The sequence below is a fragment of the Sus scrofa genome, chromosome 6, assembly GCF_000003025.6.
Source record: "Sus scrofa isolate TJ Tabasco breed Duroc chromosome 6, Sscrofa11.1, whole genome shotgun sequence".
Lineage (NCBI taxonomy): Eukaryota > Metazoa > Chordata > Mammalia > Artiodactyla > Suidae > Sus > Sus scrofa.
In genome coordinates this window covers 146,284,704-146,304,573 of record NC_010448.4, presented here as the reverse complement: position 1 = coordinate 146,304,573, position 19,870 = coordinate 146,284,704, and the positions used below count along the sequence as shown (strand labels likewise).

Sequence of the window (19,870 nt, the reverse complement as noted above, 5' to 3'; positions counted from 1 at the left end):
GATTGGTTCCCTTCTCTTCTGGAGATAAGAATCTATGGGGGAGGGGGCAGCTAAATAAATGGAGAACTAAATAAATGGAGAATTAAGTACAGATCACAAAGACTGTGATCCAGTACTGCTGTAAAGTAGTCTAGGGAGGCACAGAAGAGAAGGATGTATCTCAGTTGAACTGGTAGCTGCAATGTTAGAAAATACTTACTGGAGGAGGTGACACGAGCTGAATTTGAAAAGAGTGACTTATCAGAGACAGTGGCGAGAAGGGCAGTTCAGTTACAGGGAGCAGGACCTCTCACACATAGCATGACCTGCTACTGTCGCTGCCTCGCGGAGCTGAGAACTCTAGATACAGAGCAGGAGAAATTTGTTAAAATATTAGGTCTTAGTCTGGGGTTAATAGATGCAGACTATTGCCTTTGGAGTGGATAAGCAATGAGATCCTGCTGTGTTGCACAGGGGGCTATGTCTAGTCACTTGTGATGGAGCATGATCCTGTGAGAAAAAAGAATGTGTGTGTGTGTGTGTGTGTGTGTGTGTGTGTGTGTGTGTGTGTTTGTGTGTGACTGGGTCACTTTGCTGTACAGTAGAAAGTTGACAGAACACTGTAAACCAATTATAACAGAAAAAAATAAAAGTCATTAAAAAATATATTAGGTCTCAGACAACAAGCAATTGATTCAGTCCAGGGGCATCTGCCGAGGGAGGCAGCATACAGAATCCTGGATGTGAGAGAGAGGCCTGGAGGGAGCTGGGAGTGTCACTGGCCCTAGAAAAAAAGACCACTTTTAATACTGTTTCAGTCCATCTGCTGGCAATGGGCAGGTTCCGTCCAATATTCAGAAATTCGTGCATGGCACCCTCTCTTTATCTGAAACTTCTGAGCGACCTCACTTAAATATCGAAGAAAATATAAGCTCAAAAGTATCAGTTACAGTGTTATTTAACACCATAAATGTGATGGCCAGTAATAGAGAAGATGCTGAAGGAAGCTTGTAGAGCATGGGGTTGGAAAATGAGAATTTTGGAAACTGTGCACTACGTGAAAAAAACTTGTGAAAAAAATCAAAATTCAAGCCTGCAGGGAAAATATTCCGAAGGAAAATCTTATACAGCTGATTTTTCTCTCTTATCTATATTTTAGGTAACACTTGCTTTTACAATATTTTTTCTTCCTTTTTTCTGCCCCATTGATGGCATATGGAAGTTCCTGGGGCAGGAATCAAACCCAGCCACCGATACAACCTCTGCCACAGCTGCCACAGAGCTGGATCCTAAAGCCACTGTGCCACAGCGTGAACTCCAACAATAAAACTTTTTCTGATAAAGAAGGGTAAAGGTGAAATGTGTCTCCTGATTAAGGCAGAGGCCAAAATGACTCTAAGTAAAGAATGACCCATTTAGATGTTTGTTTCTGACATTTCGGATTCCGCTTTCTCCCTAATTGTGTTTCACTTTGTGTGGTACATTCGTTTTGCTTGTTACGTCTGTCTCCATTCCCCCCGCCCCTTGCCCACACCCCTCTTCCCACCCTGGATCTGTGGGCCGTATTGTGATGTCTGCCCGCTAATTTTGCTGTGACTGGGGCTGGTGTCTGGTTGGTGATTCATGTTTGTTCCTAAGTTGTGTATCTGTGTTGGTTGCTTTGAACCAGCGCCCCAGGGAATATGAAAGGCCATTTGTCTCCCCGAGACTGCTTCTTTGCACCAGGGAATTCTTCCTTGGCTGCTTCTGAATTCCAGCAAGCTCTCCCGTGAGTCTAGGCAGAGTGAAAAAGAAAGAAGAAAAAACCCCAAACAGCACCAAACACAGGAAAGCAGCATGTAGAGGGTTTTAGTGTCTGGGTCCAGTCCCTGCTTACCTGGCACAAACAAGCCTCCCGGGTACCAACTCTAGGGGCAGGACGCCTTGCGACATCTGCGTGAAGGGTGGCACTTATGATTTACTTTCTGCCCATGAGGAATGCCTGAAGCATGAAAGAGGGCAGAGTGAGCCCTTGTGGAAACCCTCAGTGGAAAAACTTCTGAGAGTTTGGTAGGCAGACCCACTTGGCACCTCTTCTAAGATTTTAGCACAGATTCACACAGCAGTGATATTCATAAGGTTTAATGACTGGTCCTGCCTGGACACTGACCAATTAAATAGACACAGGCCACTGAGCTGAAGCTAGAAGCCCCCTGCTGTACCAGACATCAACCCTTTAGTTACTGGATAACCAGGAAGTCCAGCCGATCCTGGAGGGTTTACCGAAGTGTTTTGATGGTTTAATACTCAGGAAAGATGTACAGATAGATACCAAATGAATCACAACGTGACTACTCATGAAATTTCAAAACTTATGCTCACTTTACCTAGCCCCATCTTCACCTTTTTTAAAATGATTTTTATTTTTTCCATTAGAGTTGGTTTACAGTGTTCTGCTAATTTTCTACTGTACAGCAAAGGGACCCAGTGACACATATATATATTCTTTTTCTCGCATTCCCCTCCATCATGCTCCATCACACATGACTAGAGATAGTTCCCAGTGTTATACATCTTCACCTTTTCAGAGCTTGCCCTCTTTAGTCTTAAGAAGAGTTCGGAGCCAGCATCAGGACCTACTATTTCTACAGGCTCTGGGTGGCTCAAAGGAATCCTTATCCATGAGGGAGCTCGTTCTTTTGTTCAACGACTAGTGTAGATCTCACCCAGGACAAGTTGGCAAGTGAGCTTGCATTATGTTTTCACGTGCTGCAGTGGATTTGCCATACAGCATAGCTCTCCCTTGGCTCAGGCTGGCAAACAGGCCCAAATATGTGAGTGCTGGCCCACCGACAGTCTCTGAAAGACAGCCTCATCCTAGACCAGGATCCTGCTGTGAAAATCCATCCGAAGCACCATAGAAGATCAAGTACATGTTGTTATGGCTCTTCCTTGTCCTTTTAACCAGAGAGTCTCACTTACTGCTTCGTATCAGACACCTGGAGTTTGTGGGTTGGCTAAAAGCAGCTTCTCAGACTGGTCTCCAGGAAGCAGTATAATCCTGAATTCCGTCGTTTCTTCTTGCCCTCTTTCAGCGAAACCTACTGCTCCAGGGTCATTTGCTACCTCCCCTGTCTTCATTCAAGATAACAGCCAAGGTTGCGCATAATCCATTTTGAGCGGATGAATTTCATTTGAATGTAAAGATTGAAGAGCGAGTGCCCTCAGTTTCCCAGGGAGCCCTTTGGGGGTTCTGTGATCGCAGAAGTCTGGGGGCGTAGGGGACCGAGTGGCAAGCCTTGAGTCTTCTGCTTCCCACTCTGCAAGGTACTAGCCTGTGACTTTGAGCAAAGGTATTTCACATCTCTCTAAGCTTCATTTTCCTCAAAGGCAGAGGAGGATCCTACTATATACATCTCAGGGTTGTGATGAAGGGGAAATGGAATAGTAAATCAGAAAGCAACTTGTAAATTAAAGAAATATATGCCGCATCCACCCCCAAGAGCACAGGCTGCAAGAACGAGGGAACAAAAAGAACCATGAATGTAGAAGTAAATTGTGGCCGCTGGCAGCTGGATGCCTCTAAGGACCACTCACATGGTCCAGCTTGAAAAAGAGAGCACACCCAGCCCCACGTCCCCAACCCATTTCTGCAGCGCTGTAGCCCAAGAGCAGTGAGTGGTCTAGAGAAATGTGGGCTTCCTGTTAGTCTGAACCTAAGGGAGGTTGTGCATGCAGGCAAAATGTACAGGGGATGATGGAGAGTGTTGGAACGCAAGGGTGATGCCTGCCGCGTCACCAGGACCGGGAGAGAGAAAACAACAGACCAGAGGTCTGCCCCTTCCACCTGTGTGTTCACTGCTCAGAGCTTGGTCAGATGGTTCTGGACTTGAGGGTACCCCTCCAGAATGAGGGAGAGTGACCAAAAATCTCAATGGCACTCTTCTGCCAGAGGCCATGGCGGTATCCTCCTTCGGAGAGAAAGCTCTGCAGCCTTTAGGGGCGACTGGGCAATAGGAGATTAATTAAGCCATTTTCTGGGCTTCAGCTTACATATGAATATTAAGTCTCAGGCTGAGCCTCTCATTGAAGCCGTCTGTCAATGTTTTCAGGATCGCACTTCATTCCTGAAACTTTCAGAAATGGGCACACGGTGTCTCTAATGAGACTGTGATCATTATTTATGGCAGGAAGAAGTCTCCCAGCTAGGAAGCCTCATTCAAGTGATAGCTGAGTGTCTGACACTTAGAACTGTGTGCGATGGTGTATCTGGAGTTGCTTATTATCACGAAGTTATTTTATGAATTTGTCAAAGTTGATCATGCCACTGCAAGGCCAGGGGGCTTTGCCCCAGGGGTCAGATGCTGACCCCACTATGTGCTATTGACGGAACTTCTCTGGGACCATTTACTTTATACGAAATGAGAATGGGTATGCCTGCACGTCAGAGCTGTTTGGAGACTCTAAACTTTCTATGAAGTGCGAGGTGCTACATACAGGGCCCGGCAGGCATTGGTTCCCATGTGTGTGTATCACATGCCCTTCTCCTGTGGTTCTCATGGGACCTGCTTTCTGTTTCTCTTTAAGCTTTGATGTGGAAAATGGCCCTTCCCCAGGTCGGAGCCCGCTGGACCCCCAGGCCAGCTCTTCCTCTGGGCTGGTGCTTCACGCCACCTTTCCTGGGCACAGCCAGCGCCGAGAATCCTTTCTCTACCGATCAGACAGCGACTATGACTTGTCACCAAAGGCAATGTCGAGAAACTCTTCACTTCCCAGCGAGCAGTAAGTATGTCTGGCTCCCAGTCTCACACGTACCTCATCTTTAACCCCTTCACACCCGAGCAGCCACGCGGTTCCCCTTTAACCCATGGGAAGGAGGGAGGAGAAGAATGCAGGTGAGTGGAGGTGACCGTGCTGACCACCTCAGGGACAGTCATGCTGCCTTGCATGACAAAGATGTAGCCAGGGCCCCCAAGCATGTGGAAAACCTCAGGCACAGGGTTTGGCTTCTTTCTGTTATTGATACTTGGGAAAAAAAAATTGGTTTTTATTCTGCTTCATTTCCTGAACCGCCAAATCATTTACGGCAGGAAAACCTTACCACATTTTGCAAATCACCCTCCAACTTTCAGCAGGATGTGCCGTTTGCATGAGGCCACAGCCGAGAAGGAAAATGGTGGTTGGTGACACGCATCTTCTCTGAATGGCCTTTGCTGGGTGACATTTAATAAGCGGCTGTCTAGCCACATGTCTGTATCCTTTCTCTGGATCCTTCACACAATGCCCGTTTGTTGCCTGGCTTGTAGGTGAGACATAACACACTCCACCGCCCTATTAAGCACGGCTGATGTTTCTGTTTTGCCGCTGTTAATTGTAGATCTCTAATTTTTATTTAAAGAACAATGACTGGATTGTGTTACTAGTTTATTAAGTTTCTGACACCAAATAAAAGTGGATGCTGGAATTTGGGCCTTAAAAGGTTTCTGGGCACACATACAATTGTTTTTAAAATCATATGTTATGAAAATATCAGTAGCTCCCTAAAGGATCCAGCCTGGAAAATTCCACCGGGCTCTCTTCTGTTGTTGGAAAGGATGCTGAAAACTGCCACCCTCTTATGAAAGGGTCAGGGGTCATTTTAAAGCCACCAATAAGAAAGTAGTCCCCAGGGCATTTCCATCGCTAATTTTAAGAGACACACCCCCAACCCTAAAATATTTCAATCACTGACCCAAATTCATGTATTCACTCACTTGGCAAATATTTACTGAATCTCTCCTGTGTGCCATGCCGTGAGCCAGGCTCTGGGCGGAAGAGATGAACAGAACAGTGGAAAAAATCACAGATGAGTTAAAAACAGATAGGAGTCTCAAAAAGTTGCATGCTCTCAGGGAGGTTACAGTTCAATAAGAAAGAGAAGAGGAATATTCTGCTACGGTTAGTGAGGGCTTATCCGGGGCCCCTGTTCATGTGTTCTCTCTTTTAATCTTTACAACAGTCCTGTCAGGAAGGAGCCGTCGTTACCTCCATTCTATAGGGGATGAAACGGAGACTCTGCGAAACTGAGGAACCTGCCCCAACTTCGGACTCTCTGCTGTGCTTTATCCCTTGAAGTAGCTAAGACAGACCATAGGCAAAACGTTTGAACTCTATTTGCCTATGTTTTTAAAGCTGCAATGTAGAATCCCTGTGACCCGGTAGAAAGCATGAGTGCAGAGTGGAGGGAACCACTTTCCTGGAGATCGTGTAGAAGCAAGGACGTTTCTGGCCAAGTGTGGGATGGGGTCTTTGACAGCACATCTACTTGGCATTTTGTCTCTTCCACCAAAACAAACCCCCTAGCGGGAGAGCACAGGAGACGTGGCAAGCTGGAAGTAATTAGAGCCTCGTTCTCCTAATGTTTCAGGGGTGAAAGGCTAGCTTTGGGAAGTGATTACAGTTCCCCCAGACTCAGGACAAACAGCCTGAGGCTTCCCAGGAGGTTCTCACCAAATTTCAGATGAACCTCTGGGGATTTCTTACTTAGAATCACAAAGTAATGAGAAAGAGAATGTATATGTGTGTATGATGGGGTCACTGTGCTGTAGAGCAGCAATTGACAGAACACTGTAAATCAACGATACTTTAATAAAAATCCGAAAAAGAAATTATGAACTTGAGGAGACCTTCAAGGTCACAGTCCAACTCAGTTTATAGCGGTAGAAACAGACATCTAGTTCTGAATGACTTTGCATTCAGGGTCTCTAATGCTAAGCGTTACCCTCTTTTCAGCTTTACCAACCCGCAAAACTTCCCCCCTAACTTAAGAACCTACATCATGTTTCCACCTTTAGATTTAGGCAAGTTAAATGTAAGTTTACTAGTATTATTCTCACTTAAAAAAGAACTTAAAAAGACAGTAAGGGCACACTTTTGTAGTAAATAATAGTCCTTCCCAAGAAAACCCAGTTGGCACCATAATCTCATCCTAGCAAACATATTGATGATAAGATATATGAAAATTTTTGAGTGAATAAAACTAGCGTAAAATTTTGTTTTGCAAATATTTCACCATTACAGTAAGACGTGCATATATTTGTTAGTTCAGGAATTTATATTTCTCAACACAACAAGAAGTAGAGCTTCTAGATTCTCCTGGCATTTCATTTTATCAGGATCATGTTGGAAAATCCAGTTTTACACAGATATCTTGAGCCAAACTGAAGTCATGCTCTCAAAGCTGTTTCACCCAATTATTAGTCTTCAGGATGGCTTGAAATAAATGGAGGAATAGCAGCCCCTGAGCCTCTTCCTGCTTCTCCTGCTTCCACCCATAAAGCCAAGAAAAAGAAGGACAATGATAAGGCGAGAGTTTTGATGTGAAGTCCACTGGGGAGGGGCTGCAGCATGTTCTCTGCTCAGGAGCCTGTTGTATCCAGCACGGAACAGTCACAAGTTTGCATAAGAGGTGGAAAACTTTGCATAATTCCTCAGCATGCAATTTTTTTTTTTTTTTTTTTTTTTTTTTTTTTTTTGCTTTTTAGTGCTGCACTTGCAGCATACGGAGGTCGCAGGCTCAGGACCTAATCAGAGCTACAGCTGCCTGCCTACACCACAGCCACAGCAACTCAGGATCCGAGCCACATCTATGACCCATGCCACCGCAACACCGGATCCTTAACCCACTGAGCAAGACCGGGGATGGAACCCGAAACTTCATGGTTCCTAGTCGGATTCATTTCCGCTGCACCATGATGGGAACTCCTCCCTCAGCATTCAGTCTTAACAGTGGAGACAACACTAGCTTTTTACAATTTCTCATCTGAACTCTCTAAGGAGGAGAAACATGGGTGGGGAGAATGAGTAAAAAGATATTGCGTAAAAATGTAAATGGATAGTGAAAAGTGGCTTTAGCGTACAGCACAAAAGAGAGATTCAAATAAGACCTTCTAGTAAAGAAAACAAGATCATCATTAGATCCCGAAAGGAAATTGCAAACGCTTTCTTGGATGTAGCAATCCTGCATTGGCTCCTCTTCAGTTCCTGTGTAATAGTCATCTTTGACTATTACGTAGCGCCTTTGTACACCAAGGTACGAATTCCCCAATGGGAACAGCAAATACGGGAAACTGGTGAGGCCAGTTACATTGCCCCAAACTGTGGCAGGAACCACCTTGGACAGGAACAAGTTTTGACTTCTCCATCTGCAAAGCCACAGAGAAGGAAGATCCCTGTGTCCTTCATTTGCTTATCCTATTTGCAAAGGCTTATCATACAAAGAATGTTCTAAAGCTGCCATGGTGTGAGGAGCAAGTAGAGAGAGCAGTCAAGGGAAATGAGACCTGAGAACGAAGAGGAAAAGCAGAAATAAGAGCCCACTTCAATTGAAGACCTGAGTATTGATGGACGACCAAAAATTACAGTGGCATGTCTAAGACTGGAGTTAAACTTACAGCCATCACACTTCCTGGCACCGTGGCAAGTGACAGCCACATGGGAGGTGGCTTTGGTAATCCGCCTAATAGAGGACGGGGATCCACATTAGAGCAGAGCCTGCAGGCAGTTAATACATACTTGCAAGTTAGGATCCACGGGGGTTGGTGGTTGGCAGTAGGGAGGGTTCGGGCTTGAACAGCAAGATAGGTGCTTAACCCCTCTCTGGTGTCAAGAACATTCTCTCATCGCATGAAATAAGGTACATGAAAATGACTTGTAAATATAAAGTGTAGTATAAATATGAGTTCTCTCCACTGTCATAGGGGCAGAAATGACTATCCTAAGAAGTTCTCATCAGCTGGTAAGATAGACATGCAATTACTTAATTATAATAATAATGATACCTATTACTAATAAGAATAACTATAACTGAATAAATAAAATAAAATAAAATTTAAAATAAATGCTTGTATGTGCCAAGCACATTATAAGAGTAGTTAATTATCACAACACCCCATTCTACAGATGAAGCAGTTGAGGCATAGAGGTTGCCTAATGTCTCATAGTTAGTGCTAGTGCAGCTGAGAAACAAACCCATGCTGTTTAGTCCAAAAGCATTGCTCTCAACTGCAATAGTGTGTTTCTAAGACAGACTAAAATCAGTATTACAAGAAAACTGCACATCAAATTCTATGTGTAGGTATGAAACAGAGAAAGGTCAAATTGATAAAGTACAGAGTATAACAGTAGGAAGTGGCATGTTTGCTTTCAAGAAAAGCATTTATTGTTGAGAGCAGACCTACACTCAATTCACAGGCTTCTCATCTTCCAATTTTCCTACAAAATTGTAATGTGCTGTAATGTGCTAGTTTTGCCACTAGATGGTGCTCTTGCTATGGTTCTGAATATCTGGCCTTGTTCCTCAGAGGCACTGCCCTCTCTGCTGGTTTGGAAAACACAGTTTTCATAACCAACCAAGTGGTTCATTCATGCCGTTTTATTATTAATAAAAATCAAATTAAGGTTTTTAAAATTTAGAATAGTTTTGTAAATAATCTGGCTATACTCAAATAGGAGTTTCGTCTTGTTTTGTTTCTTTCCTCTTCTTGCTATGAATTATCTATAAATTATCTGATCATTTTTCTAGCAGCTACTGTCTGACGTGGTCATTAGCTTTTACAGCTCAAGTTCTTTAAGGGACCCAGGGCTGGGGATTGGCATGTTCATCTCTTGCCTCTGAATGTCCTGCTCTCCTAGACTTCCAGAGTTGCATAATGGTAAAGTCATTTTGACATGGTGCTTCTCTTAATGCTTTTGGTTGTTGTTGTTGTTTGTTTTTTATTTTTTATAAAACCCTCTAGTCATTAGTTTGTATAGTTTTAGTAACTCCCAATTTACTCAACAATATGTGAGCTTTAGGTACTACATACGTATGACCTTGCTTCTATTATATACCTTTTGTTGGGCATTTAGACTCCAAAAATCCAGCAGCCGTAGAAGATCTTCTTAACTCTAACTCTGTTCTCTTATCCCCAGCTCGCCCCGATGTCTTCTGAAGAGCATGAACTCCACAGCAGACATCTAAACAAATAGCCCTGTATTTCACCCGTTCAAAGTTCGTCTCCAAAAAATAGCTTGGGAAGGGGTCGTTCTTGTAAGAGTTTACCTCCCTACACTTATCACAGATGCTCCTCTCTTAACTCTACTCCCTCTCTCATTTTGGCTCGCCTGCAAGAACCCTGAGGTTCTTCCTCTTTATGCCCCCACCTCAGGAAGCCACGCCCTGCCATTGCTTTAACAGCCCCCATCAGTGTAGGTAAATCCTAAATCTCCAGCTCTAAGCCACATGTTTTAGGCTCCCCACTTGCTCTTTCCCCCAGGATATCAAGGAGGATCTTAGAACTCAACATGTGGGAAAGTGACGTGTCTTCTCCACCTCCTCACTTGTTAATTTCGACTCACAACTTCACTATTTTCCCAGATACCCCTTTTTAAAACTGAAAGTACTGTTTCTTTATGGCCCCTTATCCAATTAAGTGTCAAGTCCTTGGCAAGACGTTCAGGGTCTCCTCCAATGGTCTTTTCCTGTTTCTCCCTCGGCCTTGCCAATTTCTTCTCATCTGAATGACTGCGATGTCCCCCAGCTGCTCTTCCTGGCTCTGTCCTCTCTCCCATCCATCTCCTGGTGTCCATAGTGCTTCACGTTCTAAAGCACTTTTCTATTCTCACATCTGACTAAAAACCTTCACTGGCTCATTTTCCCTTCACTGGCTCATTTTCTCAGTTAAGCATTGACTCCACAGCTGTTGTCCACGATGTCCGTACTATGGCTATGATGGCTAAGATAGTGCCTTCAAGTCTTACCTTCTACAGGCATCTGTTGTGCGCTCAGCTCTACCCAAACAGCCACAGGGCATCTCAGTGTTCCATACTTCCTGTGCATTTGTTTTTGCATTGCTCTCAGTAGTTGCCTTGACCATGTGCGCCTTTTATTTTTTTCTTTCCACTATTTTATTTTTTTAATTTGTGATTTTTTTTATATTTTTTATTACAGTTATAGATTTACAATGTTCTGTCCATTTATGCTGTAGACCACGCACACCTTTTAAAGGCTGCCCTTCCTAGTTCCTCTCCAACACCACCCATTCCATCACGCCTTTTCTTTGTCTCCTCTGTAATTGTCACTTCTCGTTTGCATCCCATTAAGTATCAACTGCTGATATTTCTCATTCTATATTTCTGATATCTACTACAGTGTTTAAATATTTTTCTGTCTTCCCTATGATGTTTAAATTTGAGAGGATCATGAATTCTTATTATTCAATCCACAACACGGGGTCCTCATAAAATAGGAGACAATAGTTAAAAGCACATATTTTTTGGAATCAGATGGTTTTAGTTCTTCCACGTATGTATTAGCGATGTGCTCGTTATGCAGTTGCTTACCTGCTCTGAGCCTTGATGTCATCCATAAAATGGGAATAAGAGTATTTGCCTCAAGTCTTGTTACAAGAATTAAATGAGATGTCACGCAGAGCCTGACAGATGGTCATCACTCAAAGGATGCTTTCTCTCTTGTCCGTGTTCTTTTTATAGTCACTTAGTCCTTGTACAAACCGGAAGTTTACTAGATGAAATTAAAGGGGGGCTTCTAGCTAAAGACCAAGGTAGAAAGGAAAATAATGTGCTAAATAAGACCCCAAAGACCCCAAAGTAAAAGCCAACCCTAGAGAAGGGGCACACAGGATGCAGGTGTTATCTAGCCCTGGATTCCTAAGTCTCAGGTCATGCGCGGTACTAGGCAGGTGCTTAATCATCACCAGTTGCTCCCACATAGTTAATGAATAAGGTGCCATATTTGTAGGGCGATCCTGGGGACAGAGAAGATGACCCGTAAAGGAAACTCATTACCAACCACCTTCTATGTGGCTATTGTGATTCCCACAATGATGGCAAACCGGCCTAATTGTGTCTGCAACTCAGGCCAGCGTGTCTTCTAATGAATTTAATGGCGAGCTTGCTGAGTGTGGGCTTAAGAAAATTTATCCAAACGTGTGCCAGAGAGAGCGTGTATTTCTGAAAACACGGTTGTGGCTATTCCTGAGTACAGATTTCCGTAACCTTAGGTTCAGCTTAATCAGCGCTTTGTGGCAAAGTGAGAGACAATGATGTGGTAATAGTAGGTTGCCCCCCTACACTCTCTTAAAAGCTTTTCCTTGGGTACTTTAAGAAAAAAGTTGTATGAAGCACAAAAAGTAATGGGATTCCCAGACAGAAATCTGTGTTTAAATGGCACGAAGGATGTGGTTCACATCAACAAAAGCCAGGAAATCCAAAGTTAACCTTTATCCAGACTGTTATGCCATTTTTTCCAACTCTGTGTGTGCTTGTGAGCAGCTCTCCCTTTGAATTTCCTGGCTCTGGCAACCCAAATTCACAAATCGCTTTGAATTCCGGTACTCTGGGTCTGCTAGTTAATGGGAATATACCCCGAAGCTATATGCTTACTTGCAAGTGCTTTCATGTGCAGCCACTGTAAATCCAGGAGCCATGAACTTGGTGTTCTTTCTTTTCTTTTTTTTTTTTTTTCCCAAGTCCCTGAAATCCCCATCTACTCCTAAAAACGCCCTGCCTTATATCCAGGCAGAAGGGATATAACATTTGTGATATAATGTATGTGGTAAGAGTAGGTTGCATCCCTACACTCAACATTTAAGCTGAGTATAACATTTGTGGTGCCAACACTGATAAAGTATGACATCACAGCTCCTATGTCACAGTTACATGTTTTAAAACGTTTCTTTTCTCTCTTTTCATCAGACACGGCGATGACTTGATTGTGACGCCTTTTGCCCAGGTATGTATCATGCTGGCCAGGCTCACTCTTCCTCCGTCCCTCTAGTTTCAACGCGTGGCCTCTGAACCTGCCATTGCTCTCCTTTTGTTCCTTAACCACGGAAACCTTTTCTTCGTAGGTCCTCGCCAGCTTGCGAAGTGTGAGAAACAACTTCACCGTCCTGACAAACCTTCATGGAACATCCAACAAGTAAGCATGCACTGTCTGTGGAGTTATGAATCCCTCCCATAAAGGTGAAACACTAAATGGCCCTAAAAAAACCCAACCAATCAATAAACATACAAAACCCACTATCGCATGGAAAGTTGCTCTCCCAGCGAGGTTAGGGTACATGGTAAAATTTGAAAATAGGATGGAGCACCATAGTATTTTAGAGGTGCTAAGATGTTAGAAATCTTACTAATCTTTGTACCTTTAATATCTAGTAGACAGGAGTTCAATAAATGAGGTGTGCTTTTTTTCCTCTGTGTTTACTACTTGAAAGTATGAATACACATCAATAAAGGCCATAAATTCTATTCACCTTCTTTTGGAATAAGATATTGATGTGTTCAGAGGTTCAAACTTAAGATTATAAGCACTAAAAGTTCAAGTTCAAGCTGTCTATTTTTTGACAGTATATAAACAGGCTTATGCAATTTGATGAACAAGAGTAGAATTATCTTCTTTTCTGCTCCTTAACTAACTACAGAAGCTGGAGCATTTCAACGAACGTTGCTGAACCTGAGTCTCCTCTTCTTTAAAATAAAAGGTTTGAACTTGATAAAACTGCTGTAACCTTCTCCTCCAAAATCATTTCAATCTGTGGGTCTAGGTACTATGCATTTCATTATCCAGCAATTTATTTTATTATTATTTTTTTTTGCCTTTTTTTTTTTTTTTTTTTTGTCTTTTTAGGGCTGCACTCAAGGCATATGGAGGTTCCCAGGCTAGGGGTCTAATCAGAGCTGTAGCCACCGGCATATGCCACAGCCACAGCAACGTGAGATCTGAGCTGCATCTGCAATCTACACCGCAGCTCACGGCAACGCCGGATCCTTAACCCACTGAGCAAGGCCGGGGATTGAACCTACAACCTCATGGTTCCTAGTCGGATTCGTTTCCACTGTGCCACAACGGGAACTCCTATCCAGCAATTTAAAAACCTATCATGGAAATAAGAAGGTCATAGAATCAGTGATCTTAGAATGATGGGACCAGAGAATTTTGAGAGAGTTGATTCAGGCTCTTTGTTTTACTGAAGGAGAAATCAGGCCCTCAGAAATCCATCAAGTTGCCTGCAACCACACTATAGATTAAAGAGGCACCAGGGCCAAATCCTAAATCTGCTGATGTTTCTAAACCAGTGTTCACTCTGGGACCCCCTATTTCTCCAGTCTTTTTGAAATTATTCATCAACCACCTATTTTGCTTTCATCCGAATTTTATTGAGTGGGATTGTTAAGAGTGAGAGGAAACCCTGCTTTGAAAGCTTACATTTCCTTCCACTCTTCTCTCCCTCTTCACTGAGCTTCCTGCGAGAGGGTCCTACATACCCCACGACGTGTTCTCCGTCCCTGGTCTCTTTGCCGCTAAATTATTCTCCAAACTGCCACCAAAGTAATTGTTCTCACTTGCTGTCTGACCATGTCACTCTGCAGCTTGGAGCACTTCAGTGAGTCACGCTTGCCATGAAGACAAAGTTTAATTGTTTAAAAGTGCCTCAAGGCACTTTGTGATCCAACTTTTGAGTTTGATGGGTAATGGATTGGCTTTATAGTGGATGCCATATACAAGAACGCTAGAGGCTTGCCCAGCCTCTTTTGCAGGGATGCTCCTTGTTTATTCATTTATTAAATAATTCACTCATCCAATAATTATTTAGGGGACTATTCATCCACACACATATATGTATTTACCTAACAAATATGCATTGAGTGCCATCTTGTACCAGGTACTAGTGCTATAATAGTGACCAAAACAGACCAATTCTCTGCCCCTTCGGGGCTTACATTCTAATGGGAAGTGCCAGGGCCTATGGAGGGGTACAGTCAGACTGGGTCTCTGGCCACACAGGATCACGAGATCCTAACCTTTGTGGCCTAGTTGTTCCCTGAATGTTCTCTTCCCTGTCCTAATTCTGGACTCGCGATTCTTCCTTCCTAAAGTATCTCTCTTCACCTGCCAGGGATTTCCTACACGTCTTTCATTTTCTTTTTTTTAACTGTTTTCATTTTCTTTTTTTTTAACTGTTAAAGTATAATTGATTTACAACGTGGTGCCATTTTCTGCCATACAGCAAAGTGACCCAGTCGTACATATTTATATATTCTTTTTCTTCCACTAGCTTCCATCATGTTATATCCCAAGAGATTGGGTATCATTTCCTGTGCTGTACAGTAGGATCTCATTGATAATCCATTCTAAATGTAATAGTTTGCATCGACCAACCCAGACTTTTATAACACACCTCTGTATCACCTGCCTCAGGATGCTTCCCCGACCCCGACGAGTTTGACTGAGCATCACCCCCCACACACCTCCCGTGGCTCCAGAGCACCCTGGGGCCATGCAAATCCATACAAATCCTGTATGGATCTCCCCCCCACCACCACTAGGCCCCTTGAAAATTACATTTATTTCTCCTTGATTTTCTAAGAAGTAGCAAAATGCCTGACACAAAGTGAGTGTTCCATAAGTATTCATCATGCGTCCGTATCATCATGCATTTGGACCTCTGAATTCTTAAGTGTTGGAGAAAGACCCCCAGATATTTAGAAAATTATTTTCTCAGAAGTGATCTTTTCCATTTCCCCACCTTTTTTCTCTTTACAGAATAGGACCTCTAGAATTTTATTTGCTGGCTTCGTACCTCAGTTCTACCAACTGAAAATTATGTAACTTGGGCACGTGGCTTAACCTCTCTAGAGCTCAGTTTCCCAGTCTGTGAAGCAGGGTTGTTCTGAGGATGAAAATGAGTTGACATTGGTGAAGCATTTAACAGCATGGAGCACATAGTAGGTGCTCAACAAATATGAGCTATTACAAGTGCTAGTTGCCTTTCTCTTGCCAAATCCAGAAACAGTGTAAATAACACTTTGGAGTTTTCATATTTGTTATCTCAGGTATCATCACCATGAATGATATTTGTGACAGGCGTGTTGCCCCACTCTATGGATGAGGAAACAAGCTCAGGGAGATTCAGGGACTAGTGCAGGAAGAGCTCACCTCTGGGGATGAGCAGGGATGGTCTTGAAACCGGGCATCCTGACCCTCTTGCAGAGCTCTTCTGTAAGGAAGGCTCGTTACTTCCCTTCTGAGGTAGGGAACCATCCAGGTCTTCCCTACAGTGTTGGTCTTCCCTGTGAACCTCCTTTATTGTTCACACAAAAAATATTTCACTTCTGACACTCCTGATCACTTAACATACGGAGGTTTTTCCCCACAACCATGAGCAGATGTCTGACACCCATTGGGTGTCCTACAATTTATTTCAATCCAGATACTCTTTACCTGGAGAGAGCAACAAGGCTTAAGGCTTAAGGGCTCAGTCCCACAAGACTGCCCACCACCCACTCTGCATTTCAGCTATCAGTCGTGAGCTCAAGTTGGCCTCTGAGCTTCTGACCCATCAGCTCTAGATTGCAATGATCCCCTTCCTCAGGTTTTACTAATTTGCTCAAGCAGCTCACAGAAGCCTCATGTTTCCGAGTTTATTTGTGTTTACCAGTTTATTAAAGGATATGATAAAGGATGCAGATGAACAGTCAGATGAAGAGATTCATAGGGCAAAGTCTAAGAAGGCACAGGCACAGGAGCTTCTGTCCATGGAGTTGGGGTGTATCACCCTCCCGGTATGGAAGTGTTTGCCAGCAGGAAGCCCTCTGAACCCCATGCTATTAGGATCTTTATGCTGGCTTTTCACATAGACGTGAGGAGGATGAGGGATAGGGCTGAAAATTCTGAGCTTCTAATCATGGCTTGGGGTTTCTGGTGACCAGCCCGCATCCAGGAGTCACCAGGACCCCACCAGAGCCACCTCATTAGCACAAAATATGCTCTGAGTGCTCTTACTACTTAGGAAATTACAGGGGTTTTAGAAACACTGTGCCAGGAAGCAGGGCCAAAGACCAGTGTATATGTTTTCTATTATATCACGTCTTTCCATTTACTACACCTATTAGGTCTTTTGAGTTATGAGACAAAATCTCTGAAGGCTTTGAAACAGATTCATTGAGAAGAACTTATGGAAGAGCTGGAGGTCAGAGAGCCTGAAGCAGAGACATGGGCTAGGAGAGTGTTTCAGAAATTAAAATATGAAGAGTGGACCAAGATGATGGCAATCATAAATGGGGAGGAAGGGATTAATAAGGATACAGTCCTCAGGCTTCTGTAGCATAGCAACACTCAAGGCCACTGCACAGCTCCAGGGAGAAGCGGGGCCAATGGTGGCATGGTGGGATGTTTTCAGCTCCTGGTTTTCTAGCAAGGGCTCCGAGGTCCTTCCCCTAGTACAGCATCAGGGGAATTCAGCCTAACTAACCCTGCTGACTAACAGGCTGTCCACTGGAGCTACCTTCTGGAGAATCAGATTTTTCCATAGCCTCAAGGGTTTTGAGCCCCAGAAATCTTCATGGTTGTCCTAGTCAGAGTACCCTAAGACCACAGTCACCATATAGAGCTCATCCAGAGCCGATTCTCACACTCTGGATGAGGACCACCCACCAAATCTTGGCCCTCTGTGTCACCTCTGGTCCAAACCACACTCACCCAACATACTAGATCTCCAGTAGTGGAACTCACCCAACATAGTGGATAGTTGCATCCAATGCTTATTCCCAAATCCATATCCATATTGTTGGTACAGCGCTGATCCTCCTGTTGAGTTCAAGGTCTTCCTTAAAAGCAACACCAACTACAAAAGTTCAAGGCAGGCCACGTCCACCACTAGAGCTTCACCTAAGGGAGAGGAGATGGCCTCAGTGTAGCTCAAGGTGAGAACCAAACTTGAACAAGTGAAGCAGCCTGGCAGCAGCTGGTTGGAAAACTGAGGGTCCGTGTAATGCACTCCATTCTATCCCTAGATAGCCAATACCCTCAAAGAAAGACAACTGAAGGCAAGAATATCTGCCAGGAATGGATCCACCAGGTTAAAAGCATTCTCCCTCCCATCCCAACCCTGATACTCACCTATCTCAATAACTGAAACTGTGAGATTCATGGAACTCAGAAGTTGCTTTCTGGGCTATTTGACTGGGGTCCCAGAATGCCACTCCTTGCCTTAAAAGTGACATTCAATCCACAATTATGTCCTTGGAATGGTTTTCCTGAGACATCTGGATCGTGTGTTTTTTAAATATGAAAAGGAACTCCCACATAGAACTATAGTTCTCATAAGTCATGGTTTCCTTTATCTTTTGACTCTTCGGTCTGCATAAAAGTGATCCATTGTCTGTCTGAGCTTTACCACCCAAAGGGTAAAAATCTCAAAATTCCCACTGAGGTGATTTTTTTGCCTTTCCATGGAATGTTCTGTTGAGGGATGCTTGGTTGGACTTGTGTTTCTTGGCTTCAGATTCAAACCTATATTTCCATTCTCACAGGAATTTTGAAAATGTGGCTTTCATTTAGAGTTGTTAATTCAGTTAAGCACCCCTAAAGCATTTACAGGCTTTAAACAGACTGATGGTGAAATCACACATGAAGGAGAGTGTCTGCCATTCAGCAGAACCATAACCAGGGAATGGAGTTGGGAGCAAAGAGGTGCCCCCCCCCTCCACCCCAACCCTATCACCCAACTCACTAACATCACAGATCATGGCTATCAGATGGTGGAACATCAATCGCTGTTCACATTCTTCCAAAGCATAATTTGATCAAGCTGTATGACATCGCTAAGAAAGAATTAATAACCACTTGAATTTTTTTCAGTGTATATCTGAAGTGTCTTTCATTGCGTTGTGTCCTTTGGCATGGGATTTAAATTAGCTGAGAATAATAAAATCTTGAACATTCAGAGCTGGAAAGAACTTGGCCAAATTTCCTCAGTGTAAGGGAAGAAATATATGTAAAACCTCTCACACAGGAGCTGGCACATTGTAAATTAGCAGTAAATGTTAGTTGCTGCCTGTTCTTCCGAAGTGAGGAAGAAACAGAAGTTCAATGAGTTGCCCAGGGCTATATGATTGGAAGGTGCCAGAACCAGGATTAGAATTCCTATCTTCTTATTCATAGTCCGGTCTTTTTCCACTGTGCTATTTGGGGCTGGAAAGTATTAGCTGTTGAAGCCATATTATTCTCGCTATTAATATCACCATCTTTACAACCCAGGCATATAACTTCTTATGATTCTTCCATAAGTTAGGGACCATTGGACCCATCACAGGCAACCAATGCCATTTTCTTCTGGCATTCATCACAGTTTTCTCCTTAGTATTCTCATGCCCTGCAAGCAATAATGCAGCTTTCAGACATCATCCATTCACTTAAAATGGGTTGAGCCTCTTCTTTGCACCAGGTCTTGAGAAAAAGTGGTAAACCTTTATAATCCCCTTTCCAAGGCTCACACACCCAGATGCTTACCTGAATTAACAACTCTAAATAAAAATTAATTTTCAAAATTAACTCTTGGGGCAAATGTATTTATGTAAGTTGTGTAGTTTTTAAGGTGTCATTAAGAGAATCAGGTGCTATGCATAGCAGTGCTATTAAGAGCAGATATAAGAGTTCCCATTGTGACTCAGTGTCTTAAGAGCCCAACATAATCTCCCTGAGGATGCAGGTTTGATCCCCAGCCTTGCTCAGTGGGTTAAGGATCCAGCATTGCCTCAAGTTGCAGTGTAGGTCGCAGATGCAGCTTGGATCCCCGTGTTGCTATGACAGCTGCAGCTCTGATTCAACTCCTAGCCATGGGTGTGGCTGTTAGAAAGAAAGAAAGAGAGAGAGAGAGAGAGAGAGAGAGAGAGAGAAGGAAGGAAGGAAGGAAGGAAGGAAGGAAGGAAGGAAGAAAGAAAGAAAGGAAGGAGGAAAGGAGGGAGGGAGGAAGGAAGAACGGAAAGAAAGAAGGAAGGAAGGAAGGAAAGAAGGAAAGAAAGAAGGAAAGAAGGAAAGAAAAAAGGCAGAGATAAGATTTCCAGTATTGAGGGTCTCTCATTTCTATGT

General features: G+C 43.5%; 1 protein-coding gene and 1 long non-coding RNA gene across 7 annotated transcripts in view; one reads left to right on the top strand and one right to left on the bottom strand.

Annotated features, from left to right (window-relative positions):
- Window positions 1-19,870, top strand: part of PDE4B (phosphodiesterase 4B) — a 552,844-nt gene that overhangs the window by 415,532 nt on the left and 117,442 nt on the right. For all 3 annotated transcript variants that reach the window (XM_021093172.1, XM_021093170.1, NM_001130019.1), the window contains 3 exon segments: window positions 4,546-4,740; window positions 12,694-12,730; window positions 12,849-12,919. In XM_021093172.1, the coding sequence (XP_020948831.1) occupies window positions 4,546-4,740; window positions 12,694-12,730; window positions 12,849-12,919 (303 nt within the window).
- LOC102162258 overlaps window positions 1-19,870 on the bottom strand; it is a 114,241-nt gene that overhangs the window by 73,832 nt on the left and 20,539 nt on the right. For all 4 annotated transcript variants that reach the window (XR_002345461.1, XR_002345460.1, XR_002345463.1 and 1 more), the window contains one exon: window positions 17,513-17,668. This is a non-coding gene — a long non-coding RNA (uncharacterized LOC102162258). The remainder of the gene's footprint in view (window positions 1-17,512; window positions 17,669-19,870) is intronic.